The sequence below is a fragment of the Cyprinodon tularosa genome, unplaced genomic scaffold (genome assembly GCF_016077235.1).
Source record: "Cyprinodon tularosa strain WSP-4 unplaced genomic scaffold, ASM1607723v1 ctg428, whole genome shotgun sequence".
In the NCBI taxonomy this organism is placed as follows: Eukaryota; Metazoa; Chordata; class Actinopteri; order Cyprinodontiformes; family Cyprinodontidae; genus Cyprinodon; species Cyprinodon tularosa.
Window position 1 is genome coordinate 730,434 of NW_024039150.1, and position 21,323 is coordinate 751,756.

A 21,323-nucleotide genomic window follows, 5' to 3' on the forward strand; every position below is an offset into this window, starting at 1 on the left:
CACTTGTGATCCATGGTTTATTGTTTTGGAGGCATTTCCCTGGTCTGGTAGGGGTGGTGTTATCTACACAGAAGTTTATGTAATCAGTCACATACTCATTGATACAGTGCATCCCAGTGCATCCCAGTCTGCAGCCTCAAAACAACCTTGCAGGGCTTCTTCAGCTTCCTGTGACTATCTCCTTACAGTTCTTTATAATGCATGTTGTCTCTTATAAAGTGCCTTATACTCTGAGCAGAGGAAAACAATGTTGTGATCCGATTCCCCCAAGTGTAGGTTTCAATTCAGAGATGCAGAAGTCCTTGACGTTTGCATAAAACAAGTCCAAAGTTTTGTTTTTTATCTGATGCAGTAGCAGAAAAATATTAGGAAATTTGGAGGTCTAGCAGAGAGTAAGGTGTGGAAAAAAAAATCACCAGTTATTGCAAAAAATGCATTTGACTGTTGTGTATTTAGCTTAACAATGGAACTGATTACATCATGTGCAGTGCTGGAATATAAACGGCTACTAACAGAACACTGATGAACCTGACTCTAGTATGAGCTCATTAGAAGGTCCTGACTGCTTCTAGGGATATGTGCTGAGTTTGAGTCAAGGGCCTACGTCCTCCAAAGGCCAGATTCGGTGCCGATTACATCATAGAGAGGCGCTGTGGCCTGTCCTGATGGGAAGACTCCTCGTTATACGGCCGATACATGCAGCCTTCTTTTTGTCGGTTTCTTTTTGCTGCTGCATCCTCCGGAGCCTTGGATATCCGTATTCAGTATCAACACAGCATCAATACAATGTGTTCAAACGATTCATGACGCCTCATGAACCCATCGTCAGTCTTTAGGATTGTTATGGGTCAAATTACAACTTCACTGTTATGGTGCAATGCACCGAGCGCAGTATCCGCTGTGATTTGAGAGGCTTTATTTGGAAATTCCACATTAGACCTTAACCAACCCTGGTGAGAAGCATCTATGTGTGCTTTACTATCATGCTGGAGGGAAATTATTAACTGGAAAAAGGATTTCTTTGAAATAGTGACAGAAACTTAGAAAAAAATTGACCAATTTAGCAAATTCTGAGAGGCTTTTATTTTGAAATTCCCCATCACATCCTCATGCTACTTGGTTAGAAGAATGAAGGGGTGCCCTACTTTCACCCTTAAGTGCAATCAGCAACTGGAAATTGGAAGTTTCTTGGCAATATTAAGAGCAACTTAGATAAAAATGACCAATTTTATAAATTCTGAGAGGCTTTAACTTTTAAAATTTCACATCTGATCCTGATGACTTCTGATGAGAATCATCAGTGTCATGACACACAAAGGATTGTGGGATTCCTTACAGCTCCTTGTTGCCAGGGAGAGACTTTTCAAGATCTCTAAGGTAAAGGAACTACGACAGGAAACATAGAGGCTCCTTTTCCCGCTTGGAGGAAACGTAGCGTACCACCATCAGCATGTGAATAGTTACTTAATCCATATATCTGACAGACCAACAAAGGCAGCTGTCTGTAACAGAGCTGCAATGACAAGAAAGGCTCATGGATATTGGACTGTTTGAATGAGGGGTAAATAGACATAGGCCAACTGGCCAGTCATCATCATGGCTCTATCTCCTGATTTTTCCAGCTCCAAGATCCTCCAGCAGTGACAATGCATCCTCGCCAACTTAATTTTGTGAAAAAAAAATATTGAAAGATATTTAAAAAGATCATTTCAACATTCACTTTCTACAGTTACTGCTGCTTCAGCGCAAAGCACTGCTAAACAGAAGCCTGCCTTATTAACAATACCAGGGAGAGTTTCTGTAGATCTGATTTAGCTATTTAACTCCAAACTAAATCTTTATTTACTTAACTAAATATTTAGGTCCAAACTAAGTATTTGCTGACACATTTTTTAAACAGCAATCTAAATATTTAGTTTGGAGCTTCGACTTTTATAAATGAATGAATGACATATTGAAAAATAAAAAGTCATTAATATTTCACTGCTTAACTTTACAAACGGCTTCAAAATTTTATGACTCCAGTTTAGACAGGAAATCAACTATGCAGTGTTTTCAGCCAGGTGTCATAATTGGCAGACTTCTGTCTTTTCTGCATTGGCTGGTGGATTTCGGTTGCACTACCGCTACTTGGACAGTAGAGGGCAGCTTTTCTACATTGGCTGGTGGATTTCGGTTGCACTACCGCTACTTGGACAGTAGGGGCAGCTTTTCTACATTGGATGGTAGCTTTCGGTTGCACTACCACTAATTGGACAGTAATTAGACATCCTTTTCTATTTTGGATGGTGGACGCTACATGCACTACCGGTACTTGGCCAGAGGGAGGCAGAAATCTGCTTCTGCAACAAACCTAGGTGCCTCCGAAAAAGAAGAAAAAGAAGATGGCGGCCCCCATGAGTAACGTGGAGGAAATTCGCAGTCGGGTTATTTTGGGAGAATTTGGAGTAAAAAATGTAAGTTCGTCAGACTTTCTCTGTAGATTAGATGTTCGTGTTTCCACCGCCGTAGGTCCCGCACTCCCCGGGTCTGAGTGCCTCAGTTTACCTGTCATCAGTTCCCTTCTACCCAAGATAAATCTGTAGTCTATTTCATGAGGACATGTTCAAATTAAACGGTAAACTGTATTTAGAGGAAGCTGGCGAGGTTTTCTCTTGGATTTTCTTCTCAGCGTCAAAATAATCCATAAATAAATTGAGAAATCTGTTTAACTTCATATATTCGCTGTTATTTAAGCAGTTTTACATCCAAACTGCTCTAAATGTAAAAAAATAAATAACAGCAACGATGAAAGGACAAGAAAAACAAAAACTTCAGTTAAAACCAATTTCTAGTATAGAAAAGAGACTTTACCTAAATGCTTTAATAAGTGTTTATTTTCCAAAATATGAATCCAAACAGATATTTATTGTTGAGAATACGTAAGAACCACAATACACTGATATTTATACTTATAGGTTGTTAGACAGATGCCTTTTAGTGCGTTATTTATAAAAGGCTCAAAAACTAGTGTTGCGCTATTTTTTGGCCCTGATACCGATATCAGCCGATACCATAATAATGTAAAATAATTGCCATCATGGCTTTGTCAAGCTGCTGCCTACCTTTGTGAAGCAGGAAAAAATCTAATACAAAGTGAATCCAGTAGAACTTTATATTGCCTACCAGGAGTGGGTGACAATAGTTAAATAAACGTATGGCTCTCAAAATGGTATCGGTGCCCTCGATACTACCATTTTAGGGCAGTATCGGAGCCCCGTCCGATACTGGTATCTGTATCGGTGCAACACTATCAAAAACATTAATATATGAAAAGAATGACGTATAACAGGCGATACTGATGCAACCATCGATATATGATGCATCAATAGTATCGATGCAATTTCAGTTGTATCCATCCGTTCTGAAATATATGAAAAACTGAAAAAGTACAAATATTAAGATAATACTGTAAAAGCTGGTTTATACTCAGAAACCACGTCGTCTGCGTGTGTGTCACAGTGAAAGCAGATATGCAATATCACTATGGCGCACCTCTCCAAAATTATAGGTGGCCGCAGACAGGAGGCCTCTGATTGGTCAATCTACATCCGCTCTACACTATGCCTATTTCCTGATTGGTACCTTACTGGCTTGTTTTGTTTGTATGACCACCATTGTGGAAAACAACCCGTGAAGATGGACCAGCTAGAAGAGTAACCAGCCCTTTGACATGATGGGTGGATGGGTGGAGGATGGATGATGGATGGGTGGAGGATGGATGGATGGATGATGGATGGGTGGAGGATGGATGGATGGATGGTAGCCTTATTCATTTTTAACTCTCCCTGAAGAATTTTGCATAAAAAAGATCAGCTGAGCAAAAGTTATTCTGCTGTAAAATTCTTTAGCGGCTTGAAAACGATTCATCTGCCATTGCTGGCGGGTCTGCAGTGCTTTTGGTTTGAAAATCAAAGTATTTTTTATTTTATTTTGATTCAATTCAATGCAAAAACTCTTTAGTTTTATTGTAGAGGAAATGTTGTTCTCTGACAGGTTTCTATTATAGCTGGATATACCTGGTCCTGTAGTGGTCTGTGTCACAGCAAAGTCTATAGAAGCCTCTGACTAAAGACACTACATTGTTCTTCAACAGTGTGATGAAGTTAATCATAATGTTTGGTCATGCCATCATGCTGGGTTAGCTTTGATGATGTCACCAGTGTGACAGAAATCAGGAAAGTAAACAATGCAGAGGAACATGGAGCCAGAGAGTAATCAGTGTTTTTAATCCATCTGACTCCCCCTAAACAGAGCTGCTCCATGTTTACTGAATCCCAGCAGAGTTGTTAGATCACACGTGACTGGTGCAATGTTGTGACTCTCAGCCTCGGACTGGTAATCTGTGATACTGGTGGGCCGGCACTAATTTCACTGTGCGAGGGCCGGCCCTCCTTAAATCATACCGGTCCCAACATTTAATCTCCGGCCAAAGCCCCTACCTCTGACAGTAAATAACTCAAGGAGCTCAAGAAGTAATCCAATGTTAACTACTTAAATGATGCATGCAGTATATATAGGCCTTCCTTGTCATGCACATCCTAGTGACCGTTGGTAAACGGTGTCATTTTCTACTACTAAATTATAATAAAGCTAAAATGCTTTCGTTAAACCAAACTACAGTGTTCCTCTTATATTTGTCGAATTTATGTTTGAATATTTAGCAACAATATGTTGCGATGCATTATCGGGTTTTGCATCTAAAAGCTAATCATTGTAATGTGAATGAGCCATGCAAACATAATCCACTGCTTGCGAGTAGTTGTGTCCGTGTTAAACTGTGTGGATTAAAGTGGAATCTGGAATATTTGCAAATATCTTGCAAAAGTCCCACGATCCAGACAGCGTCAAAGTAGACCGCTTGGTTTTTAATTTTGTCCACCATGACATGTTTACTTGGGCTCACAGGTTTGGCTTAAGTAGGTTCGCTGCAGTTTGTTCGGCTAATTTGCACTAAAAGGTGGGGTTCATTCATTGTGCTATGGTGACAGACTTTTTATTGTTTATATTCAAGGGTGTGAAAGTTGGTGGGGACACTCTAGTGGTGGCTGATGGACCTACAGTTACGCGACCAAAATGCTTTTCATTAGGTTTTTGTCCGTCTGTCTGTCAGTCTATGGATAGATGGATGGCTTCCCTTTAAGATGCATCAGTGATTATCAACCTTCATAAGCAGCAAAATCTTATTTAGAATTTTGTCCCACATATCTTTGACAGTCTATGTATTGAAAGTTATATTTCATAAATTATTGATGGACTGATTTTTACTATTATTTGTGCTTTAATTCTGTTTTCTTATATTTCAATTTTAAGTCTGTCTCACCTGTGAGTCGGACTCTGTATTTGTCTGTGGGTTTGCTGCCACAGCTATTACAGAGTCTTGCTGAATTACAAAAAAGAAATGTTGCATTTTAAATGTTGCATAGCCTTTTTTTGTGAATCTTTTTCACCTTTAACTCTGCAGCTGTGCCTACTTGTTTCTCTGTGTTCTGCTTAAAAACAGATTTATGAACCTGTCAACTAATATAGAAGTAATAAAGAATATTGTAGATTTCTAGAAGCTCTGTATTCTGATTCTGTCTGTTTAATAACAAAACCACAGAAAGGTGTTAACCTGTAATTGTGAGTCATGGTCCTCTGATAAGCCCAGCTTTTTTTTTTACTTTTTTAACTCACAACATCTAAACTCTATGTTTTGTCAAACCTATTACATTATAATACTGACTTGTACAAACATACACTTTTTTTTTTTTTTTTTTTACTGAAGAACAAACTTTTTTTTCGGTGGCTTAGACATATGGAAGTACAAGTAGCTGCAGGTTAAAATGCACTGTGTGCTGTGTGCTGTCTCTCTTCCAACCACGTAGCTACTATGTATGCAGTAAGTAACAACTGAAAATATTGTGTCTCAAAGGGAAGTTTCGATGGTGTTAGAAAGATAGGCGGGGCTCGGGAGCAGCAGGAGGGAGAGAATAAAAAAGACTTATTGAAAAAGCTCTGAATACCGACAGAAACTTGCGTGGAAATTATTGGTGGGGACTTTCCACACCAATCCTTCAGAAAGTTACGCCTGTGGTTACATTTAATTCAATTCAGTTTATTTCTATAGCTCAAATTCACAACACATGTCATCTCAAGGCACTTTACAGTTCACCAGATCATACAGTTTATTCAATGTTTTCTATCTAAGGAAAACCAGTTGATTGCATCGACTCATTTACTTTTTTAGCAATCCCTCACACTAAGCATGCTTGTAGCGACAGTGGAGAGGAAAAACTCCCTTGAAACAGGAAGAACCTCCAGCAGAACCAGGCTCAGTGTGAGCGGCCATCTGCTGAGGACTGCTTGGGTTCAAGGAGACAGAAGCAGAGACACAAAAAGCAGCTGCTAATGGGGGCCCCATCCAGGAAACAAGCTCTGAGCACATCCAGCCAGTCACAGTCAGAGAAACAGGACTACACTGAAAAACAGGCCGATCTCCAACATCTATAAACAAAGGTGTTGATGGCAGCAGCACAGCTGATATTTCTGTCCAGGATGGAGTCACAGACAAACAGGAACAGACCACATGAAGCTACTATGAGAAAAAGCAGAGAGAGCAGAATGTTAGAGATTGAACTAACAGATTCTGCAGAGTAGAAGAATAGAGATAGAATGAAGCAGAATGATGAAATAGGGGTCCCTATGTCATCCAGCAGACACATGACCAACTCCCATGATTCCTCTGTTTATCCAAATGGTCATTGGCAAACTGAAGGCGGACCATGACATGTGCTGGCTTAAGCAGGGGACCATGACGTCTTAGTGTATTACCAACAGTAACCATGGAAACGGTGGTCTCAGCTCTTTTCCGGTCACTGACCAGCTCTTCCTGTGTAGTTCTGGGCTGATTTCTCACCTTTCTTTGGATCAGTGAGACCCCACCAGGTGAGATCTTGCATGGAGTCCCAGTCTGAGGCAGATTGACCGTCATGTTTAGCTTCTTCCATTTTCTAATGATTGCTCCATCAGTGGACCTTTTATCATCAAGCTGCTTGGTGATTTCCCCGCAGCCATTTCCAGCCTTCTGGATCTAAATCATTTAGTCTCTAGTGTCTTTGGATGGCTCTTTGGTCTCGGCTATGATAGTTGTTGGATTCTTACTGATTGTATGGGGTGGACAGGTGTCTTTATGCAGCTAACAACTTCAGACAGGTGCATCTGATTTAGGATAATCAATGGAGTGGAGGTGGTGATTTTGAAGGCAGACTAACAGGTCTTTGAGGGTCAGAATTCTAGCTGATAAAGAGATGTTCAAAAGCTTAATTGCAGCTGGATCATACGAATAAATAGGTTAAAAACAGATCATGCTTTGTGATTTCTAGATTTATTTTTTTTAGATTATGTCTCTCACGGTGGACATGCAACTACGATAATAATTTCAGACCCCTCCATGTTTTCTAAGCATGGTGTTCAAGTACTTATTTTTCTCACTGTGTATATATATATTTATATATACACTATATTGCCAAAAGTATTTGCTCACCCATCCAAATTATTGGAATCAGGTGTTCCAATCACTTCCATGGCCACAGGTGTATAAATTCAAGCACCTAGGCATGCAGACTGTTTTTACAAACATTTGTGAAAGAATGGGTCGCTCTCAGGAGCTCAGTGAATTCCAGCGTGGAACTGTGATAGGATGCCACCTGTGCAACAAATCCAGTCGTGAAATTTCCTCGTCCTAAATATTCCACAGTCAACTGTCAGCTGTATTATAAGAAAATGGAAGTGTTTGGGAACGACAGCAACTCAGCCACGAAGTGGTAGGCCACGTAAACTGACGGAGCGGGGTCAGCGGATGCTGACGCGCATAGTGCGAAGAGGTCGCCAACTTTCTGCAGAGTCAATCACTACAGACCTCCAAACTTCATGTGGCCTTCAGATTAGCTCAAGAACAGTGCGCAGAGAGCTTCATGGAATGGGTTTCCATGGTCGAGCAGCTGCATCCAAGCCATACATCACCAAGTGCAATGCAAAGCGTCGGATGCGGTGGTGTAAAGCACGCCGCCACTGGACTCTAGAGCAGTGGAGACGCGTTCTCTGGAGTGACGAATCGCGCTTCTCCATCTGGCAATCTGATGGACGGGTCTGGGTTTGGCGGTTGCCAGGAGAACGGTACTTGTCTGACTGCATTGTGCCAAGTGTAAAGTTTGGTGGAGGGGGGATTATGGTGTGGGGTTGTTTTTCAGGAGCTGGGCTTGGCCCCTTAGTTCCAGTGAAAGGAACTCTGAATGCTTCAGCATACCAAGACATTTTGGACAATTCCATGCTCCCAACTTTGTTGGAACAGTTTGGAGCTGGCCCCTTCCTCTTCCAACATCACTGTGCACCAGTGCACAAAGCAAGGTCCATAAAGACATGGATGACAGAGTCTGGTGTGGATGAACTTGACTGGCCTGCACAGAGTCCTGACCTCAACCCGATAGAACACCTTTGGGATGAATTAGAGCGGAGACTGAGAGCCAGGCCTTCTCGTCCAACATCAGTGTGCGACCTCACAAATGCGCTTCTGGAAGAATGGTCAAAAATTCCCATAAACACACTCCTAAACCGTGTGGACAGCCTTCCCAGAAGAGTTGAAGCTGTTCTAGCTGCAAAGGGTGGACCGACGTCATATTGAACCCTATGGATTAGGAACGGGATGTCACTTAAGCTCATATGTGAGTCAAGGCAGGTGAGCAAATACTTTTGGCAATATAGTGTATATACAGGTGCTGGTCATAAAATTAGAATATCATGAAAAAGTAGATTGATTTCAGTAATTCCATTTAAAAAGTGAAACTTGTATATTATATTCATACATTACATACAAACTCATATATTTCAGATGTTTATTTTGTTTAATTTTGATGATTATAAATAACAACAAATGAAAATCTCAAATTCATCATATCAGAAAATTAGAATATTACTGAAGACCAATAAAAACAAAGGATTTATAGAAATGTTGGCCAACTGAAAAGTATGAACATGAAAAGTATGAGCATGTACAGCACTCAGTATTTAGTTGGGCCTCCTTTGGCCTGTATTACTGCAGCAATGCGGCGTGGCATGGAGTCGATCAGTCTGTGGCACTGCTCAGGTGTTATGATAGCCCAGGTTGCTCTAATAGTGGCTTTTAGCTCTTCTGAATTGTTGGGTCTGGTGTATTGCATCTTCTTCTTCACAATACCCCATAGATTTTCTATGGGGTTAAGGTCAGGAGAGTTTGCTGGCCAATTAAGAACAGGGATACCATGGTCCTTCAACCAGGTACTGGTAGCTTTGGCACTGTGTGCAGGTGCCAAGTCCTGTTGGAAAATGAAATCTGCATCTCCAAAAAGTTGGTCAGCTGCAGGAAGCATGAAGTGCTCTAAAACTTCCTGGTATGTGGCTGCGTTGACCCTGGACCTCAGAAAACACAATGGACCAACACCAGCAGATGACATGGCACCCCAAACCATCACTGACTGTGGAAACTTTACACTGGACTTCAAGCAACGTGGATGAAGTGCCTCTCTTCTTTTCCTCCAGACTCTGGGACCTTGATTTCCAAAGGAAATGCAAAATTTACTTTCATCAGAGAACATGACTTTGGACCACTCACCAGCAGTCCAGTCCTGTTTCTCTTTAGCCCAGGCAAGACGCTTCTGACGCTGTCTGTGGTTCAAGAGTGGCTTGACACAAGGAATGCGACAGCAGAAACCCATGTCTTTCATACGTCTGTGTGTGGTGGTTCTTGAAGCACTCACTCCAGCTGCAGTCCACTCTTTGTGAATCTCCCCCACATTTTTGAATGGGTTTTGTTTCACAATCCTCTCCAGGGTGCGGTTATCTCTCTTGCTTGTACACTTTTTTCGACCACATCTTTTCCTTCCCTTCGCCTCTCTATTAATGTGCTTGGACACTGAGCTCTGTGAACAGCCAGCCTCTTTAGCGATGACCTTTTGTGTCTTGCCCTCCTTGTGCAAGGTGTCGATGGTCGTCTTTTGGACAACTGTCAAGTCAGCAGTCTTCCCCATGATTGTGTAGCCTATAGAACTAGACTGAAAGACCATTTAAAGGCTTTTGCAGGTGGTTTGAGTTAATTAGCTGATTAGAGTGTGGCACCAGGGGCCATCAATTTTGAACCTTTTCACAATATTCTAATTTTCTGATATGATGAATTTGAGATTTTCATTTGTTGTCATTTGTAATCATCAAAATTAAACAAAATAAACATCTGAAATATATGAGTTTGTATGTAATGTATGAATATAATATACAAGTTTCACTTTTTAAATGGAATTACTGAAATCAATCTACTTTTTCATGATATTCTAATTTTATGACCAGCACCTGTATATATATATATATATATATATATATATATATATATATATATATATATATATATACACACAACACTGGTGAACAATATGGATGAAAACTTTCCCTCTTGGTATTGAGCCGCAAGCAGTTCGATGTCTGGGCAGAGAAAAAGTGTTACAGTAAGATAATCTGTTCACAAGCACTGCTGATCCATCTCCTTTACTTTTGCTTCTCCTTTTTAAGGCTTTTTACTTGTAGTTGTGCAGCAAATTTTCAGTAAAAAGTACAGCAAGCATCACATTTATTTATTTAATTCATATATAAGATAGATAAGTTGTATACAACTTGTTTCTTAAATTTTGTTTCATTGCTGTAATAATTTAATGGTAGTTAGTTTGGAATATGTGAATTAAATAAACTTTTATTAATTCTGATTTTTTTTGTATCAGGTTCATACAACAGATTTTCCTGGAAACTACCCAGGCTTTGATGACACTTGGGACATGAAACGATTTCAAAAGGTACGTTTTACAGGTCTGTGAACGCATCGTTTTAAACATCAGATTCACTTCTTTTTCATACTTTGGTGTTTTTTAACATTTGAGGGAAACAAATGAATACAAGGATGTTTAGGTAAAACTTTATTGAACCTAACATTCTTTTCTGAGGATTTTCCATTATTCCTACAGCCCAGTGATCATGTTTCTGATCCTTCTTCTAGTCTTTAGTCTTTTCTCAGGTTCAGCAGATAATGAATGATGCTAAATTTTACCAAATTAATGACTGGTTAAAATCCACACCCCAAAACATAGACAGATGGCTGCATGGTGCAGGAAAACGTCCGGATATCGGAAAAAAGCGTTCTGTTTTGTTTGTTTGATATGGACATGATGGACGGCTGTGTGCTGTAGATGGAGGGAATAGAGCTGAGGTCACAGATTAGCGGACCGCGATCCCGACCCACCTGCTGGCTAATCCGGACCCAACCTGATTTAAAACATTATAAATTACAGCATGTTGTCCAACGACAGTGTCTAATTTCACTTGCGCCGCTTCTCCTGTTAATACGATAAAGCCCTCCAGAGCTTCCTGGACCAGGCTGCATGTGATCCAAATAATCACATGAGCTACTGTCAGTCTGGGTTGCTGCTGCTGCTGCTTTTAGACACAGCAGGCAAACCTGTGGCAAGCCGGGCGATGGGAAAGAAGGAGAAGATGATGAGAAAAAGAGAGCAGAGAAAGTGTGGACTGCTGGAAGAACTGTGGTGAACTGGTGAAAGAAAAGTGAAATGGTGCTCAAAGATGACCCTGAACATTTAGAGGATGTTTGGCTCAACCTGCTGCTGTGAAGCAGGATTCTCCACCATGAACAGAATCAAAAATAAATATGGATCCAGGCTCAAAATGAGCTCCTTGATATGTGCTTTAGAATGGCTTAGTCTCCATTCAAACCACGTTTAAAGCCTTGCAAGGCAGCATAAAGCCCACTGCCAACATTAAGACAGAAAAAAGAAAATAACGGTTAGTTCAGGCTTTTTATAAAATATGTGAATCAGGAAATTGTCTATAAACCTATAAATTGTCTATGTTTATTGTTACACCGAAAAATAAAAAAAATTATAAAATGAAAAAAAAAAAAATGAAATTAATGCAAAAATCCAAAAAAATTAATGAATTGTAATTATTTTTAATGATCCGCGGAAACCCTGGATCATTTCCGCGCATGCTCTCTACCATCTCCAAGGGACTCAGAGCGGAGTGGACGGGAGCCACAGTGGGGGCTGTAGGCTTTGCTTTGAGCAGCCGGTTGCTGACGGAGTATGAGGGATTTCAGGGTTAGCCTGACATGTTGGTCATGTTGCTGTTAGAATAAACAAAAGGTGTTGCACAATGCTTGCACACTGTTGCACTTTTATCCACAGCTTTCTTTCCGCTGTCATCGTAGGTCACTCTAAATGCAAAGCGGTCTTATACAGCAGACCTATAAAGTGCTGCTGGAGCGTCTTCCAACTCCTGTTCATTCCCACTCGCCATACCCACACAATTCTCCATAACAACTGATTTTTTTCTGCTACACCCGGCTACGCTGCTTCGCTTCTTCTTCTTCTTGTTTACTACTGGTTGTTGGCTTTGGTCGCAGTACCGCCACCTTCTGCTCTGGAGTGTAATCACTTCCTCTATGAGAAAAAGGAGCAGCGCATGAACCGAACGAAACACACGCGAACCGAACCGAGACAGTCGAACCGAACAGTTCGGACGGTTTTCAAAAACCGTTCCATCCCTAATATATATATATATATATATATATGTTATATATGTTTTATTAAAAAAAAATAATTGTATAACATGGATGCATAAAAACCTCATTTTATTTCAGTGTTAAATTCTGTTCAGAGTAACAGATTATAATCAAAAATGTCTCCGGACCTTTACTGGTTGATGATTTTCTTTATTCAGACCCCTGGTATAGAGACTGTCCTGTCTGTCTGCTCTTTAGCTGCTTCTTTATGTCTGTTAGTTGTGTGGAAAGATTTTGCACTGAGTGAAAATGTATTCTTCATTAGATAAAATGCAGAACTTTCAGACCAAAGGGGTTATTATTTTAATAGTGTGTAAATTATGAGCAGAACTGTGGTATTTTAACATGAATTTCCAGAGCTGCAGTGTTTGAAGAAATGTTTCCTGGTTTCTCTTCCAAATCCATTCATCTGTTTGCAGAACTTCCGGATTGATGTAGTGCATCTAGATGAGAACAGCATGGAGTTTGACATGGTGGGGATCGATGCTGCCATTGCCAACGCCTTCAGGAGAATCTTATTAGCAGAGGTGACAGCCTGGTCTGTTTATTCCCATTGTTTATAATAAATGTAAGCTTATCATCTCTAAATGGGGCCCAATGCCAGTCATTAGTTTGACCTTTTGTTTTTTTGGAGTAATTTGAATTAATTACCAGTCGTTTCTTTAAAATAACGGACATAAAGAAATGTTTTATTTGGTTGTGAAGAAAACCGGTAAAACCAAACTCTTGTTTTTGCCCATTTCTGTTCAATTTAAGAAGGAAATTGGAACAATAGTTTTGTTTTTACAAGTGGTGACATGTGTATTAAAATGTTTGTGTGTGTCTTTTACTTTCAGTAGATACTAAATTAAGATGTTTTCTTTGACTATTGCACATTAAAGCAGTAGAAAATCAGGCTTTTAGCCACTTTGCAACAACAGATATATCTGTCAGAATAAAAACACTCAATAATAAAACTGTAATAAACAGATTATATCCATAGAAAACAAATAGTACATCTCTTCTATTGTAACAGTCTATTTTGAATAAATAACATTCACCAAGGTGCAAATGTGTAAAAGCAGTCATGATTTCAAGATGGCAAAACAAGAAAACTCTATTAAAACTGACATCTGTATCCTAGTCAATTATTTTTATTAAAATATTTGAAAATAATCATGAAAAATAAGTCAGTATTCCTAAAATCAGTCCTTTTCTCAGATCTACCTCATTTCCCTACTGTAGCAAATATATAAACTTATAACTTTAAAAAAAACATACAGAGTTTATCTGAGAAAATTGGATCAAGAAGCCTTCAATAACAAATAAGAGATTCTTTTTTAGCTAATGTATAAAATAGCTCATTATTTCCTGACTGTTTTGTCTTATTTGGCTCCAGATCTGAGCTCTCTGGTCAGCAGCAGTCCTACTAGCAACAAGTGTTTGCCAAAGGTTCCTAGGTCTGCGCTGAATGTGTAAAAGGAGGAAACCAGACTCCATCTTGTCTGTTTGCTTAATAAAAACAGTTCGATGCATATTTGCTACTGTAGGCTTTAAGGGCTAAACTAAATCTACTCAAAGTAATCTGTAGTAGACATAAAGAAATCTTGTTTATTTCCAAAGTTTCTGTGCCTTTTATTACTTAAGATGTTGAATTTATAAAGTAACAATGATTCAAACTTAGAGATTGAGGCACAGAGGAAAACCAGTTTAAAGACCACAAAAGAAGCATGACATAATTTATGTTTTTTTGTAAAGCTTTCCTCTCTATCTGTTTCCAGGTGCCCACCATGGCTATAGAGAAAGTGTTCATCTATAACAACACATCTATCGTCCAGGATGAGGTTCTAGCCCACAGGTTGGGCCTCATCCCCATCAAAGCAGACCCTCGTCTGTTTGAGTTCAAGAATACAGGTAAAACAACAATTCCCAGAATCCTTGGCGACTTCACACTATTCCACTAGATATTAGCTTTGACACAATAATTGACATTGATCTGTATTACCGGGGGGACCAATGTTTCTGTCATTAGTGACTTCTAGGACATATATTTATGTGATTTATTGAAAAATGACACCCGACTTCTTCACTTAATAAATTCAATTCAATTAAAGATGGATTTATTAATCTAAATATAATTTCTAAACATCTTTACCAGGTCTCCTGATAAATATAGTGTAAATAATGTACACTCTACAAATCTATCAATTTAAGCAGCGTTTCTCAAAGTAGAGGTCCAGAATGTGACCCTTGAAATAACCCATGAAATAATAGATGGATACATGATTCAATTCAGTTTATTTATATAGCGCCAATTCACAACACGTCGTCTCAAGGCCCTTTCATTGATTCAAATATTAGATATAAAATAAACTATTAAAGTGGTAGGGAAATCATAATTAAATATCAAATCATTCTGGCTTAAACATGTATATAAGTGTACACTTTATCCGACCATATTGTCCCAAAATTTAAATATTTCGATAAAAAAAAAAAAATCCTGTCTTAAAATCTGTTGAGGGGTCTTTTGATTTCGTTATCTTATGCAGGCAAGTTAGTTATATGTCAGCTTGTATACCTAAATTCAGCCAATCATATCATCCACTATACATTCTAGATGAATGCATAGTGGAACGATTGTGTGTTTTTTAAAGGTATTTATTCTTTGGCTATGTTATTTTTGAGCTGAAAACAGCTTCAATAAGGCCTGAACACTCGGGCTGCGTACATCTTTTTAATCTCTGATACGATTTTTTTCCATGTTTCACTGACTGTGTATAGAGAGGCCCGACTAAGCAGGGTGAGCAGATCCTGTGCTAGTTTATGGCAGTCTAAAAGCTAAAAAAAATAGTTTAATTAGGGCAGAAATAGTTCCTGAATGGAGAGGCCAAGCAGTCCTTTCCAAACTAACAGTCAAAACTGCCCTCTAGTGGCCATGGTAGTGTAAACAAGCTGATGGACCAAGGAATGTTTTGGTTTTTTGTTTATTTACCTTTAAGGTGAAGAGACTGCCGAAGAAGAAGCTTCAGAGATCAACACAATTCAACTTCAGCTGAAGATTAAATGCAGCAGGAACCCCCGAGCTAGCAAAGATTCCTCTGACCCGCGGGAACTCTATCTCAACCACATGGGTGAGTTTGATTGGTCAGCATTTAGTGGGAATTGTTTGGTTTCATGGCAACTAACCAGTACTGCCTGCAAGTCCAGGTAGTCACCAAAATAAAGTCCTTTTCTGTCTCAGTTTATTCCAAAGATATAGAATGGGTCCCCATTGGAAACCAGGCGGATGTGTTTGCAGACTCCCGTATCGGACCTGTGCACGACGACATCCTGATAGCTCAGCTGCGACCGGGACAGGAGCTGGACATCGTCATGCACTGCGTAAAAGGAGTCGGTAAGATGAAGCAGGGCGTGGACATTTAAAATGGTCTCTATGGAAATGTACAAAGGGAACAATAAGTCGATCCGGTGGGGTTCTGTCTCCAGGAAAGGACCATGCCAAGTTCTCTCCTGTGGCAACAGCCAGCTACCGCCTCCTCCCAGAGATCACCCTGCTGGAGCCGGTGGAGGGCGAGAAGGCGGAGCGCCTGAAGCGTTGCTTCTCACGGGGGGGTGATCGACCTGGAGGACGTTCGGGGTAAAGGTTGAGGAGCGAGAATCCTGATCTGAAATCGAGGGGGTTTCTAAATATTTTTGTTGTTTATTTTTTTTTATCAGGAAAGAAGGTGGCCAAGGTGGTGAACAGCCGCCTGGATACGTGCAGCAGGGAGGTTCTCCGGCACAGCGACCTGAAGAACTCCGTAAAGCTGGGGAGAGTTCGGGACCATTTCATCTGTACGTCTGTTAACATCTCTGACTAATTAACCTGCTGTAGTATCAGCTCTGATCTCAGGAAACTAGACTCCAGGAAATAGTTTCTGCTTTGCTAACCTGATTGGCTCAAAACTAAAATGAAACAAAAACAGGAAATATAAAAATGTCAATACGAATCCCCATCGATGACTGACCGCTGGATTTAGAACCTTTTAAAGGTGTCTGATTCAGTCAGTATTCCTTTCAGAAAGGTACTTAAAATGACTTTAAAATGATTTTACTGAAAAAAAAGATAAAATGGTTAATTAAGAATGAAGAGATTTTGATGTAAAACTAACAGTGTTCAGTCAAAGTTGCTTTATCCTGGATTTAAAGCAACTGAGGCTCTTTTCCCTAACCCAGAGCATGAGAACTTAAAGCTGCTCCTCCATCTTTGGTTCTGTTCTGCAGAGTAGATTTGATGGAGAAGCCTGACTGCATTAAGCCCAGAACAGACCGGCTGTGTATGACTTTTTAATCTGTGATCAGATATGTTTCCATGTCACACTAACCCCATAGAGAGGCTCCAACTAGGCAGGGTGAGCAGATCCTGTGCTATACACACATTAAAACTATTTCCCATATTTGACTTGGACAGATTATGAAAAGGTATTAAAAAATAAAAATAAATAAAAAATCACTGCACATTCTATAAAGAAAAGCTCCACTTAACGGGTTTGTGCTGCATCTAGAACCAGAACAGATAGAGAATGTTCATATATTAAAAACGTATTGAGATCTACGTTAAAGAAAAGACAATTTCTATTCTGACTGAGACAGAGAGGTGATTTTCAGAGATCTGGGAAGTTTATTCAAGTTTTTCTTTCTTTTTTCATAAAGAGATGAGAGAGATACGCTGCATTTACCTGCTCTGTCTGACCCTCCTTATTTTGGTTTCTGTGAGGCTCAAAGAGGATCACTACTTTATCCGTTTCTGTCCTCCCGAACTCCTATCATGGGGAAAGTTTTATATTTTTTAATGTTTCCTTCATTCTTTTTGCACCAGTCTGTCCTGCTTACTATATATACGCGATGTGTGACTCCAAACTGACTCTTTCCCCGTGAGATTAACAGATTTTATTTAGTATTTTCCCCCAAAGCAGATGTGTTTTACTTTGTAATTGCGTCTCTCTTCCTGTCAAACTCATGAAATTGCTGCTGAATTGCTGCGTAGTCCGACTAAAATAGACCTGCGCTTTATCTCAGCCGGAATTACGTTGCCCCCTGCAGGAAATCATGCTAAATGCAACAACCTTGTCCGACATGATTTTCTGTTCGGTCAGACGCAAAATGGGATTTGGTGTATTCTGGGCTTTATTCTTTTTATTAGCCTTCACAATGAAGGAGATTAGAAACGGATAAACCTGAAGCAGCTGAAGAATCAGGAAGATAATGATATTCTGTTCCACTGAGACATTGGTGCAGAATGATGTCCCCTACTCCATCTTAGCTCTGGGCTTCCTGACTTTACAAAGCGATAGAAATATGATAGAAAGAAATGAGGGAATGTGAGAGTGGCAAGGGTGTAACTTTGTGATGAAAGTTGGTGGGGAGACTCTAAGGGTGGGGTCTGATGGAGCTACGGTTACTCCACCCTAACGCTTTCATTAGGTTTTTTTACTTTCCAAAAATGAGCTCAAACATATATTTATTGAATGCTTTCCTATTGTTGAGAACACAAGAGAACCATAATACACTGATATTTATCGACACTTGAAGAGATTCCTTTCAGGGCGTTATTTAAATAGGGCCCAAAAACAATGTTTAAAAGAATAAGGAATAACAGCCGATTCCGATGCGAAAATCGATATATCATGCATCCATAGAAGAACAATTTAAATTCCATCCAGGAAAATATGGATATGCTGCATTTTAAATATAGCATAGCATATTTTTTTTCTGTAAACTTTCTGGTAAACTTGGAGATATATTTTATTGCATGCTGCATATCCCAGTATCCCAGCTTTTTTAACTAGTAAAGAAGAACAAACTATGTTTTCTCAAGCTTCTTGCGTTATAAACTTACATTCTGTTGCCATTTTTAGCAGAAAAAGCTCCATATGATTAACAAACTGATTTTTCGGTGGCATGATCTCTAATTTCTTTAACCAACCCATATCCTAACTTTTACTTAAACATCGAAGTAGCTGTGTGGTTAATATTCACTGAGTGCTGCTGTGTGTATCTCCTTCAACCACGTAGCTACAAATCAAATGTCTCAAAGCAACAGATCTGATGTTACTCCGATGTTACAACCTCTGTTACCTTTGGCAAAAGGAAATGAACGGAAAGGGGAAAAAAAGCGGAGATTATTGGAGGGGAGTGTCCACACCAGTCCTTCAGAAAGTTACGCCTGTGCTCTGTGGTCATTTTGGATTTTTCCTGTTGCCCCTCCCGCTGCCTATAAAAAAAAAAAAATGTCTAGGTTCTCTACTTCAGCTTTGATTAGAAAAAAAATTGTTGCATATTTATGTTACTGAAGATGTGGGAAAATAAGAAGTCAGAACAATAGGAATCTGATTCCAGGTCAGAATTCCGGTTTGAACCACCAGATGGTGGAGCTGATGCACACCACGGTTCGCCAACCTCCTTTAAACAAGAAGGTCATCATAGCTTTGCTAAAATGTCTTCTGTGCACAATATAATGTTTAGTTGTTTTCATTGTAGTCCTGTTAAAAATAAGTTAATAAACATTTGTTCATGTTTATTAAATTAGATGTACAAATTCAGACATCTTTGCAAATTTTTCCACAGTTCCATTGAGCTGCACAAATATTGAACCCGGAAAACAGCAGATTAGTTGAACCAGAAGTGGTCACTGGGTGGAGCTCTACAGCTCCTGACCTCATTTTCTGCCATTGTTGAGTTTTCTGCAAAGTGAATGAGAAAAGCTTCTCTTTCTGAGGGATTGATCCTGTTCTTTTGTTCTCTTCCAGTTACTGTGGAGTCGACGGGCATCCTGCCTCCTGACGTTTTAGTCACAGAGGCCATCAAAGTCCTGATGGGGAAATGTCAGAGTTTCCTCAACGAGATGAACACTGTGGATATGGAGTAAACTAACTATGTTCCTGCTGTGCTCCGATTCTTCTGACGGCATCGGGTTCTGCTCTGGAAGCCGAGCTTCTGGGCCGATGCAGTTCCGGTGGCTACAGATGACCTCTTTTATTTTGTACACCTTATTTTTGTCCTTCTGTAATGTGTTTTCCGCTTGGAGTTCTTGATGGAGAAGCATTGTTCTCCTCCCACATCTGAGTTTAGGATCAGATGTTTGTTGATGAAATAAACAAAAGAAAAAGATGCAATCGTCGGTATTTGTTCTACTGGAACCTCTGCAACAAACTGGGTCAGATTCCTTCACGTAGACGAGTGCATAGTTTTATAAAATGATTAGTTCTTTCTGAGCTCCTCATAATCCTGGAAACTCTCCCACCCCCGCTGAATGCGGTCGGGCCAGATCCTAAAGAGCCTCCAGCAGACTATCTTTGTTCTGCCATGACCTGGAATTCTGTTCCCTTCAGAAATGTTTTATTCTGCTCATTTTCTGGTTTTTAGGTCTGCAGCCTTCAGTAAAGCTGTTGTTTCCGGGCTTAAGGTCCCAAAACCAGATCCCAGGTGGGCACGGAATCATGTTTAGAACAATTCCAGACCCACCTTAGATCCATCATGACTGTAAAGATTTCCATGATGATTTAGTAACATGTCATCAGCTTGTTCTGGTCCACCGGACTTTCCTGGGCTTCTATTGGACCTCATCAGAACCATAAAGAGTTCATAGGCAAACCACAGAAACTGGAAACATCCTGCTTTGATGAATCTCATGTGAATGTTGGGTTTAACCCTTCCTGTAGTCATCATGGTCAAAATTACAAGAAATAAAAGTTGAAATTCTTGACTGTGTTTTCTATAAATTACTTTCAGTGATGATGCAAACAATTCTTTCCATCTTTAAGCAGCATTTAATGGCGTCCTGTCCCACGGACATCAAGAAGCACCTAAGTTTTCAACACCTCATTCCTGCATGAAGACCGTTTGACACATCTGGTAATGTCTGTTTGTTAAAAAGTCGTATCGGTGTGCACAGGGCCGGCCCCGGCCTCCAAGGGGCCCTGAGCAGAGTCTGATTTTGGGACCCTTTACTGTGCAGTTTATTTATAGTAAGTTCTCTTTGTTTAATTTTTTGGTTTCAACAGCAATGTGCAAAAATAACCCGTGTGTTAAAAAAAAAAAAGCTTAAATAATAAATTATGCATAAACAGAAGTTAAAATATCAAACTTTTGATAGTTTGGCTTGTCCCTCATCTGTCAATCTATCAGCAAGAACAGCTTTTTTCATGCAATGACCTCTATCTGGTTAAAGATGTTTAGATGTAAAAAAGGCATCCCTTTAAAGTGAAATTGTGCGATTTATTTAGAAATTAATCTTTAAAAAAAAATTTTAAATTTGCGTCGGCTCTGTAAGTGGGCTGGATTCATGCAGGGCTTTTTCTCAATGAGTGGATCTTTATTTATAGAGCAGTTCAAACATCCATCACAGGTCCATAAAATAGAAATAAATCCATAAAGTAAATAAAACACAGCTACAGTGAAACTAATAGAGTAGGAGCAGTAAAACGATAAAAGTCATGTTAATTCTGCTCCAATAAAAAGATTAATTTTTAAAGGATTTAATATTTTTCCGGCTGAGAGGTTAGATTACTCAAAGTTGCATAGGATGAAAATCTGGATTAATACAGTTGAACTGAGGCTGGCTCTGCTTCCTGGACAAATGGATCAGTGTTGAGTTTTGTTTTCAGTCTTTTTAAATCGCACCCAGACAGAGACC

General features: G+C 39.6%; 1 protein-coding gene across 1 annotated transcript; it reads left to right on the plus strand.

Annotated features, from left to right (window-relative positions):
* The first annotated feature begins 2,232 nt into the window (after nt 1-2,232).
* polr1c (RNA polymerase I and III subunit C) lies at nt 2,233-20,391 on the plus strand. Its single transcript, XM_038299374.1, is given in 10 exon segments — nt 2,233-2,456; nt 10,821-10,892; nt 13,090-13,197; nt 14,431-14,563; nt 15,649-15,780; nt 15,891-16,043; nt 16,136-16,254; nt 16,256-16,286; nt 16,367-16,483; nt 19,438-20,391. Coding segments are annotated over 10 exon segments (1,056 nt in total). The 5' UTR covers nt 2,233-2,384; the 3' UTR covers nt 19,557-20,391.
* The last annotated feature ends 932 nt before the right edge of the window (nt 20,392-21,323 follow it).